We start from the raw sequence: 10,616 nt of genomic DNA on the forward strand, positions 1-10,616 counted from the left end.
TGTGGTAAGGATTACACAGCCCTATAAATACCAATAAAAATAAAAAATGAATTGTATACTTTTAAATTAGTGAATTGTATGGTATGTGAATTATATATCAAGAGCTGTTTAAACTGTACTAAAAAATACTACTGCAACTATTTATTATAGCTACCACTGAATAGTTAGTATGTACAAGAACCTTATGTCATCTGATTCATAGCAACTCTTCAAGGTCAATTTTTAATATTAGAGATGAGAAAATAAGTTCAGTGAACTTAAAACATTTACACAAAGTAACAGAGCTATTCAGAATGGTGCCTAGATAGATCATTCTAAAGAAATGTCTCTCTGAAGCCCTATCTTCTAAACTATACATGTCATGCTCGCCATCAAATAGCATATTGAAAATAACTACATATTGAAAATAACTAGAATAAGAGTACCACGGACGGACATACAAATGCCCTTCAAAGAGCAGGTATTTTGTTTTCTATCAGTGGTGGAAATTAGTTTTTCTGAGATATCATTATAGGAAAAAAAGGCTTAAAAGGATGAACACCATTGTTATTTAATTCAAAAGCCACATCTAGAAAACAATTAAAAGTAATTAAGGTTATGTAATGTGTTCCTTCTCTTTCAATTTATATCAGAGCTACTACTACATTGTAAATGCCTTCAAGGTACGGACATCACCTGATTTGTCTTTTTTAAGTCAATGCTTCCAGGGTGGTGAAGACTTGTGGGGGGAGGTGGAAAGACAGGCGGGAAAGGGGAGGAAATGCAATACTTCAACAATAAAAAATGTATTTTTTAAAAAGTCAATGCTTCTAGAAATTCCTTGTTCTTTATTTATATTAGATGAAATCCCAACAAAATATAAATATACAGAAATGGTCACTATTTCTTAAACTACATTCATTAGGCAAAATAAATATTCCTTTATTTACATTTTATTACACATATTTAGTTTTTATCCATACATTTAGAGGACTTTACAAACACTAAATTATTAGGTGTTTCAGAAAGGTAGTTGGACAAAAAAGGCAATTATATGAGGAAGAAATACAAATATGATACTAAAAAGATGACATTTTGTGGCTTCATCTACTAGTATAATGCAACTAACAATTTAGTTGCCGTTATCCTATTTGCTGCTGAAACAAATCATCACAGACTCAGAGGCTTAAAACAACACTAATAAATTCTTATGGCTCTGTAAGTCAGAAATTTGACACAGGACTCACTGTGCTTAATTCAAGATCTTGGCAGGGCTGCATTTCCTTCTGGGGCACTAGAAGAAAATGTTTCCTTGCCTTTTACATTCTAAAGAAATTACCTGTATTCCTTTTCTCATGGCCCCTTCCTCCTTCAAAGCCAATAAAAGTGGGTCAAGTTCTCATATCATCATTTCACCCTGATCTCCTCTTTTACCTCCCTCTTCCACTTTTAAGGGCCCTTATGATTACATTGGGCCCATCCAAATAATCCAGGTAATCAATCTCATTTTAAAGTCCTTAATCCCATCTGCAAAGTCTTTTTGAAATTTAACATATTACAGGTTCTGGAAATCATTACTTAGACATCTTTGGGTGGCAATTATTTTGCCTACTACAGTTGCCTTTGTCTTCAAAAAAAATCAGGAATGTACCCATAGTAAATTGAGCCTACAGTGGAGGGCTCAATTTGGATTAAATACTAATATTTTAAGTAAAGAATATAGAACTTGAGGTGAAAAATCCCTCCTGTTTTGTCAGATTGTTACCGGCATTCTATTTTGAAGATGAACCATAATTAGATATGTGGAATAACAGGAGAAACAGGTTGCCATTCAAACCCATGGGGGAAAAAAAAAAAAATGGAACTAAGTGAATCTATTTTTTATTTGAGTAAAAACCTGAAAAAAAGGTTATTTTGTATTTTCTATCTTTTCATATACATTGTTCTGCCTTGGCACTCAGGAAGTACCAATTACGCAGCCTATATCACATAGTAGGATATTGTAATAATTCAAACTAGAGGAAAAGTAGCTGGGAAGACTATACTTGAGCATACTAACCATGAGTTTTTACGAACCTTTAAAATAAAATATCCAAAAAAATCATTATATATGTATATGTGGTTAAGAGATCAAACATCTCCTTTTTGGAAGGCCCAAATTCAAAGTGAAATATCATCACCATTTTTTTTAATACCCCAGAAAAATGCACTATCGCATGTTTAACATTTTCAATTTAGCTTTGTATCTTTTCTGACTCCAAGACAGAAGAGAGATGTTTGATATACTCAAGTTATAGCCAGCATCTACCAATTCTTTGATTCGACTTTTTAAAGTACTTATGCTTGAATCCAGAATCCGAGGATTCTCAATTATTTGTAAAATGCTAATTTTTTCTTCTATGAGGCAGTCTATTTTTTCATTAAACTTTTTCTCTCCCAGGAAGAGCACATCCAGATAGCTCAAGACAAACTTCTGAACCTCCTGTTCAGTGCACCCGAGAGAACACAGTTTCTCTTTGATATTTGCGTAGTTTCTTTTGGCACAGTCATTGGAAAGGTCTAGGAGGTCAGCTCCTGGACCACATATCAGAGCAAGCATCTCCTCATTGTTCAGGTTGAAAGTTGACTGTAAAAACCTAATGTTAGCTCTTATCCGTTTGGTGCTCTGAATTAAGATGAAAGGGTTTTTTAAAATTATTTTCCTGACAAAATCTATGGGTTGACTGTGACCTAAGGACAAACATACTTCCTGCAAAAATTCAACCATCTGTTTATTCAAATTAAGACTATTGGAGAAGGTACGTGGGGCACTGCTCAACAATCGACAAAGGCACTTCCGGGTCAATCCAACTGAGTAGAGAAACTTTATATTATTTTCTAGGCTTACGTTGTTTGGGGACCGAAAAAACGATTCAGGAGAACGTTCCAAAATATCTAGAATTTCAAGGTCGGATGTCATAATTGTCCTCCACAAATCCCACCGTTTTGAAAGATTTTCAGTTGAGCGTGTTAAGGCTCGTGGATATCTTGATATGATGCTAGCGATCACTTCTTGGCTAGCTCCTTTGGACAGAAGGAACATCTTCAGGTCCTGCTCACTAACACCCGTCCTATTAAAAACTCCGGGCTGCCGCTTCTTCGCCATGTCAACATCTACTCCCATGGTAAGTAAGTTATTCAGTAGTCTATTCAGAGGCTCGCCGTCTTCATTATCAGACTTCACACCAAAAAACCTACATGAAACCGATTTGAAGAGTATTTCTGGTGAAAATCGGGTCATCCAACATCTTGAGCCAAAGAGGAAGTGACTCCTCATATACAAGAGGTTTCGTGGTGCCAGAATCGTCAAGTAGCCCCAACTTCTTGGAACGCTGTGTAAAACAACATAGATAATATTATACAATGTATTAAATAACTGAAAGACCATATTATAATCCTATAAGTATCATGGTCCTTTCTATAAGAAGTTCTCCTGGTGCTATGTTAACAATTCAGCCACCGCATTCCCACCTGGGCTCCATATATCCTCAGCATAATGAAAGGCAGTATAGCATCATCACTGCCCCACAATTATTCATACCTTTACCTTGCTCTTCTTGTTTGGCCTTACCTACCTTGGCTATCCAAAACCAATTGTCCCTCTCCATTTCTGTTTTATCCCTCCTGGTTACCAAACCTTAGGCTTATTCCTACTAACTGATGTTTTCAATTCTGCCTTGTCTTCCAACTTCCCAGATCTTTGGCCTTGGCCTTGCCCATAGATACCAGACTTCTTTGCCTCAGCTTTCACATGTTGGTTATCAAACTCTAAATTTAGCCCTGAAAACCAACACCAGCTTTTTTTTTTTTTTTTTTTTTTTGTAAAGATTTATTGCTACTGGAAAAAGAAAAGAATTGAACTGTTTTCCAATTTGATCTCCACTGTGTACAAACATATCCACATGCATACAAAAAAATTACACACACCAAAAATACATTACCCGTATTTTCCGGCGTATAAGACGACTTTTGAAATGAAAAAAAAGCCTGCTCAGATTGGCTAGAGTCAGAGAGGCGGTCTACTAAAAAAAGAACTGGTGTTGCCTCGGAAGTGGGGGGTAGTCTTATACAGCGAATATAGGCTATGTTTTAACTGTAAAATTAGGGGGTCGTCTTATATGCCCAGTTGTCTTATACACCGGAAAATACGTAAGAAAAAAAAAAAAAGAAACCAAGAATCAAATAATCAAATATCAAAACACCCTCAAACTGCACCAATACTTTGGATTTTGACCAAAAGAATAGATGAATAGATCCTGGAAAGAAGTGCAAAATGCAAAATCAAATGACTGAAAATGCTAAACAAACAATATACAAAATATTTATATTTCTGAAGTAGTCACAGCTGATGTTCTCCATGTCTGTAAAATTTTAGAACCAAATAGCTGATTTGTTAAATCCAGTCCATGCCAGCTTCCAAAAGTCAGAAAATATTTTAGTTAGTTTCATTATTTGATTTCTACAAGATCTGAAAAATCATCATCTTTCCCATGTCTTCTGGTTTTGGTGCTTCGCTATCCAACACTTGCCGAGGGAACTGTTCAGCTAACTTCCTACGACTTGTGAAGCTGTCAGCACCAAGCTGACTTAATATTCCAGGAAGCATTTTTCTGTGATTGGTTTGGCTTTTGCGTGACTGGTAATTGCAAAGGTGTTAGCAGAAAGCTTGGACTTTGGGATTGTTGAAATGAATAACTGTTCGATCCTCTTTAATCATGTTTACCTCTTCAATACCAGCTATATTATTGACAGCCAGTTTTTCAGAAAACTCTGAAGTTGTCATCAGCTGTAGCTATTTTATGTACCACCTTCTTTCTGCAAGTCGTATCCGTGTCCCCTATTTGGACCTGAGCCTGAAGTGTGGCTAACTTTCCTTGATTCAGCTGTTGGTAAATCTGAGCAGGGAGAGCCCTCCAACACCAGCACATGACAAGAGCAAGAGGGCTACCTCAGCGAGATCCCAACGCTAGAATTCTTAATTTGCACCATAAACACATTTCTCTAGATTCATGGCACTCTTTAAATCCAGCTATTATTAGAGCCTAATTCTTAGCTTATCTTGACCTCTGGTCAACAACAACTGCTTCCAATCTCCTCACTCTATTATTGTCCTCTTGGTTATAACCCAACAACTCCAAACCAATGTTCATTTTTCAATAGTTGGGATATTTAATCCAAATAATCCACCACATATTGGAACTGAGCTGCAAGACGGCATGTTTAAAATTTACTTTTACCATTCTCCCCAGCCCACAACATTACATAAGACAAGCCCAGGGCTCTCTGCATCAGTTTCACAACACATATAACTCTGTGCAAGTGGTTAAAACTTCAAGATCTCTCTCGCCAAAACCGGGTTGGCTCAGTGGATAGAGCATGGGTCTGCGGACTGAAAGGTCCCAGGTTTAATTCCAGACAAGGGCATGTACATTGGTTGTAGGCACATCCCCGGTGGGGGGTGTGCAGGAAGCAGCTGGTCAATGTTTCTCTCTCATTGATGTTACTATTCCTCTCCCTTCCTCTCTGTAAAAAATCAATAAAATATATTTTAAAAAAACAAATTTCAAGATCTCATTTTCTTGATCATTCAGAAATTAATCATGAAATGTATGAACTGCTACATGATAATAATCCTAAATCCCTAGTGAAGTGAGCATCTATTTATAGGAAATGTTTTATAAAAAAAGCAACAAAAACTATTCTTATCAGATAATTTGTTTTCCTAAGCTACTTGTAATCTGAATCATACAATAATATATTTTTTAATTGTACTTTATCCTTTTCAGACTACGCAGCTGTGACGAACTTGGTTTTTTATTCCTGATTACTTAAAAGAGATACTTTAATTCAGCATAAAATAGGAAATAGAGCTAAATGATTTCAATTCACCACTAACAGTACCTTTGGACTTGAGATACTGCTTTCAAGATCAACATCAAAAAAGCCTCTCTGTGCCTATCCTTTTCATTATTCCAATTTAACAAGAATTTAATAGATTCTGCCTAGAATTCCTATAGCTCAGATAATCTAAAGATTCTCAAAGAATTGGAAAAATATTCCCAAACTATAGAATTATAGCATTCAAACCAAAGTGCAGACTGCTCACAAGGTAAACATCAAACAAAAGCATATATTAGACTGCCCTATACTCTGACTTCACTATTCTTCAATTCTCCATAATGCCAATGCTACCGTGTAATTATACACTCTCCCAAAAATGCATGAATTTAGAAACTTAAAAAATAAGGTTTTCATTCTAACTAAAGGAAAGCTTTACATTGCACAGCTCAAAAATCTGCTCTTCCAGATGCTCAAGGGTGACCTCTGCTGAACAATCAGACCGAACTCTGACAGTTATGGATAAGACCAGTACTTTCCAAAGAGGGGTAGCAACATGACCCAATGGAATGTAGGACAAGACAGTAAAATTCCAAATTGTATTTGCCTCAGCCTTTTAAAATTTCTACTTTCTGTATTTTAAAATGTATACAATATATGTTGTAAGACATGTACATAACTCACCAGTAAATAAATATATTGAAGGTACATGTATAAACCTTTCTTGAGAGTATACATAATTTAAAAAAAAAAAAAAAAAAAAGCCTGAAGGCATCTATTCTAGAGAACACACCCTCAAACAGGGTTGAACAAGCCACAGAAAGTTCTAAAGAAATTCCATGAATGACAGACTAAAAGCAAGTGAAAATATATTCCAAATTTCTTAACAAAAGAGCTCTAAGTTTTCTCCTGAATCTTATAGGTGGATTTTATGTCTTTGTACATAATTCCTTCTCCATGGAAGTATCTTTCACACAAATTAACAAGTCCAAAACCAAAATGATCATCCTTCCCAGCCCCCAAGTAGACCTCCTCTGATTAAAGAAATCATTCTCACTAACCTGAGTCACTTGTGATAAAAATACAAAAGCTTTGCTTTCTTTCCCTTCCTCAACCTATCATCAAATCGTGTACATTCTGCTTGGTCAACATCTCTGAACTCCAACCTCTCTACTCTTTGCTTTTCATTCACCCAGACTATAATAGCCACCTAACTTACTTCTCTAATACCTGTCCCTCAAAACTTCCATAACAGTATACTTGTAAAATATGTAATTATGTCCCTCATTATGTTCCTGATTAAAGATCTCTGTAGCTCTCCCCTACAAAGTAAAATCTTCAGACTGACCTTCAAAGTCCTCACCACACAGTTCCACCTATCTTTCTAGCTAGCTTCTATTCTACAACTTCACAACTACCGTGTTTCCCCGAAAATAAGACATCCTCCGAAAATAAGACCTACTTGCAGGTTTCCTTCTGAGTGAAATATAAGGCATCCCCCCGAAAATAAGGCCCCCACCCCCTAGGCTAAACGTGAGAGATTTGGTCCACTGATTCTGAAAGAAATGGAGACACAAGAAATTCACCAGGAAATTCAGGAATTGGATTGTTATGATGATGTTCCAGAAGATGATGACATGATTGTCACTGAATAAATGAGTAAATTCATGATACTATAGGATTCACAGTTTGTCTGGTTTGTGTTGACAACTACCATACTACCGTACCGTATACAGGTAATAAATTTCCTTTATTTTCATTTAACAATAAATGTGTACCGTATTCTTCTTCATGGAAAAATAAGACATCCCCTGAAAATAAGACCTAGCGCATCTTTGGGAGCAAAAACTAACCCTTTGCACTCCGCTGTCCCCTTTCAGGGGACATCGGAATTCTAGCATATCACTCGGATGTCCCCTCTCAGGGGGGACATTGCAGTTTATTAGTGATTACGGGGAATTGAGTTAATTCAACGCACGTTTCCGCCGCAAAGTAGCTCGAGTAGCTGGTAGCCAATGTCCAGAATGGTTCGGAGTGCAAAGGGTTAATATAAGACAGTCTTATTTTCGGGGAAACAAGGTAGGCACCATTGCCTCTCAAACCTCTGGTCCTAAACATCCTTGTCCATTCTTGTCTCCCTGCCTTGTTTAAGATATCTTTCAGAAAAGCCTATCATCCTGATGTCATCCATTGTACAAGATCCCACTCAAATACTACCTTCCTACAAATCTTTAACTAAATAAGAATATATTGTTGAAATGAATCATTTGTTTTATAATTATTTATTACTAAGGAATCTACATTATTCCTTTGGGGGAGAGGGGGAGGAAAGAGCTCAGTTGGATTTAGAATCGGCAACTAAAATTTGGTTTAGACCACAATACTATATATGCAATAAATTGACCCAAAATATATTATGAACAGTCTCAGCTAAGCTTAATACAATGTTAACTAATATCTAATGTTGGTGAGCATATAAGGAAATGGGAGAAATTCTTAAATACCACTGCTGTAAGAGAATTTGGTACCCTCCATCATATTCTTTAATCCAACTTAATTCTTTTCCACTTCTGGGAGATTATCCAAGACAAGAATACACATTGTTATGAAAAGGATTACCATCATAATACTATTTGCTATAGACAAAAAGAAGGAACCCAATGTCCCCATTAGAATGACTAATAAGTTATGGTACAACTATGCAATAAAATACTATACCGGCTGCTTTTTAAAAATGAGGCAGATCTAACACAATAGAAAGATGTCTAAGGTATTTTAAGTGTCAAACTGCATAATGCTATGACTAGGGTAATATGCAGAGGGGGAAAAAATGGAACAAAATAGTTACCTCTGACAGATTAGTGGCAGCTATGCACTCATTATGAAATATTAGAATATTAATTTAAATGTTTTTGTTGTAATCTGATAAGGAATAAATTTTAAAAAACAAATTAAAATCGTCTTGGAGTACAAAAACATAATACAATATATTACCTTTACCTATTTTTTCAGTTTTCAACACAAATATGCTAAACCTGATAAATACCAATGCTTCTTTATCTTTTAGCACCCAATTTCCATCCAAAATACTCCCCTTACATCTAGTTAGGTGAATATTTAAACAGCCTAATGCAAAACGTATCAACTGCCTCAGTCTACAAGTTTCAAAAATAATACTCCATAATGTATTTCAATCTCATATTAACGTTTTTAATGAGCCAAAACCATTATTGCCAGAGGTGAAATCCAAAATTAACAAATACACTGAAAATCTGTGTACTTACAACTTGTAAGGTCTAAGGCACATGTGTCAAACACAAGGCCCGCGGGCCAAATCCAGCCCGCCAGGCCTTGCAATGTGGCCCGCACCACGCTGTCATCACTGCACTCCGCTGTCAGTTTATGACATTGTCAGTTTATGACTGTTCAGTAAACCATTCGGCCCGAGATTTAGGCTGGATTTTAGATTTTGGCCCCTTCTCTGATTGAGTTCGACACCCCTAGTAAGGAATAAGAGGTTTTACATTACCCTCTGATCCACAGAAGCCTAATAAAGGGGCTTTTAATGAAATGGCTAATCCCGGGCCCTGGGGTACTACATTCCAGTTGGCCTTCTTTCGACAAAACAAGCAGTTTAGAGACCTTTCCAACAATGCATTTCTCACCTCATTTGTCTTGAGAAGACTTCTGCATTCCTCCAGAAAAAGCTGGAAAATAGTTGTCCCTAAAAATGGCCCAAAAAAGGAAGGGGAAAGAGGGAAGGTTACAACTTATTATCAGGACTTCGTAATACAGAATAAAGAGTTCAATCCCATCTAACACTATAGGTGCATAGCCTCATGAAATGCATAACCTTCTTGCATACTAAACATCGCAGAGATATTGAGAAGGAAATGGCTAGAATATGATCAGAAAAAGGTAGCAGTCACGAATGATTTGTAAAACCAAAACTAACCGCTTCACGTATATTGTCTCAATTAAACTCCACAAATTAAAAAGCAGGCTTTACCCTTAAAACCCCAAAGCGCCGAGTTTTCTTACGAGCTTCTCTTAGCGAGGTGAAGCGTTAAGTTCGAACCCCGGTGAGCCTGCAAAATCAAAACTAAGGTTAATCCCACAGGTCCCATTCCATGGACTCCTCCCACCCTTCTCCCTCCCACAAGGACAACTGTGCAAAGAGCTGCGCGGGACCTGGGCGCAGCGACAACCACAGAGTCACCCACACCCGCTTCTCACAACAAAAAGCACAGCAGCAACCAGCCGGCAACTGCAACTCCCACGGTACCTAAGATTAGAACCATTGAGCGCATTACTTCCGCCTCCGGAAGCGGAAGTCCACCAACTTCCGGTCACGGGGCCGCGCGGCGACGTGACGTCACCACCTTGCGTGCCCCAGCGGCCAGGGGTGCCGCCCTCCGTAAACCATCGCGAGAGGCCCAGCAGGGGGCGGCAGAAGACCGCGGTGAGCGCAGGGGACGCACAGCTGAGGCGGGTTTGGGACGGGGGGCGGGGCCAGGAGCCTTCCCAGCACGTCCCTGTTAGGAATTTTGCGGCCTGAAAGGTGATAACGCGTATTCATGTGACTAACAGGATGCCGAGGAGCACTTGGGCGTCTGGTGCCGGAAGACGCCTGCGATGAGAGGCTCCTGGGCAGCCCCAGATTCTTTCCTTCCTGGAGTGTGCTTAGCCCGCAGGCTGGGAGAGCAGTTCTAACAAACCTCTGTTGGACTGTCTGCAGCACGACTGCTTCCTGGTTCTTA

General features: G+C 37.9%; 1 protein-coding gene and 1 pseudogene across 6 annotated transcripts; both read right to left on the bottom strand.

Moving 5' to 3' along the window:
* Nucleotides 1-776: 776 nt before the first annotated feature.
* MTERF1 (mitochondrial transcription termination factor 1) lies at nt 777-10,196 on the bottom strand. 5 transcript variants are annotated; one of them, XM_084897433.1, is made up of 4 exons: nt 10,142-10,196; nt 9,866-9,944; nt 9,522-9,580; nt 777-3,350 (listed from the first exon to the last, which is right to left on the bottom strand). In XM_084897433.1, the coding sequence occupies exons 3-4, from the start codon at nt 9,524-9,526 to the stop codon at nt 2,189-2,191; spliced, it is 1,167 nt and encodes a 388-aa protein (XP_084753559.1). In that variant the 5' UTR covers nt 9,527-9,580; nt 9,866-9,944; nt 10,142-10,196; the 3' UTR covers nt 777-2,188. The 5 variants fall into 5 exon arrangements, with proteins under 5 accessions (XP_084753559.1, XP_084753560.1, XP_084753558.1 ...); XM_084897434.1 differs by having other exon boundaries at nt 10,093-10,185; XM_084897432.1 differs by having other exon boundaries at nt 10,048-10,185.
* On the bottom strand, nt 3,358-9,152 carry LOC311629413 (transcription factor BTF3 homolog 4-like; annotated as a pseudogene). Its single transcript has one exon. The product of its transcript is annotated as a transcription factor BTF3 homolog 4-like (transcript).
* Nucleotides 10,197-10,616: the final 420 nt, after the last annotated feature.

This window comes from Pipistrellus hanaki (assembly GCF_964339955.1).
Source record: "Pipistrellus hanaki genome assembly, chromosome: 10".
NCBI lineage: Eukaryota > Metazoa > Chordata > Mammalia > Chiroptera > Vespertilionidae > Pipistrellus > Pipistrellus hanaki.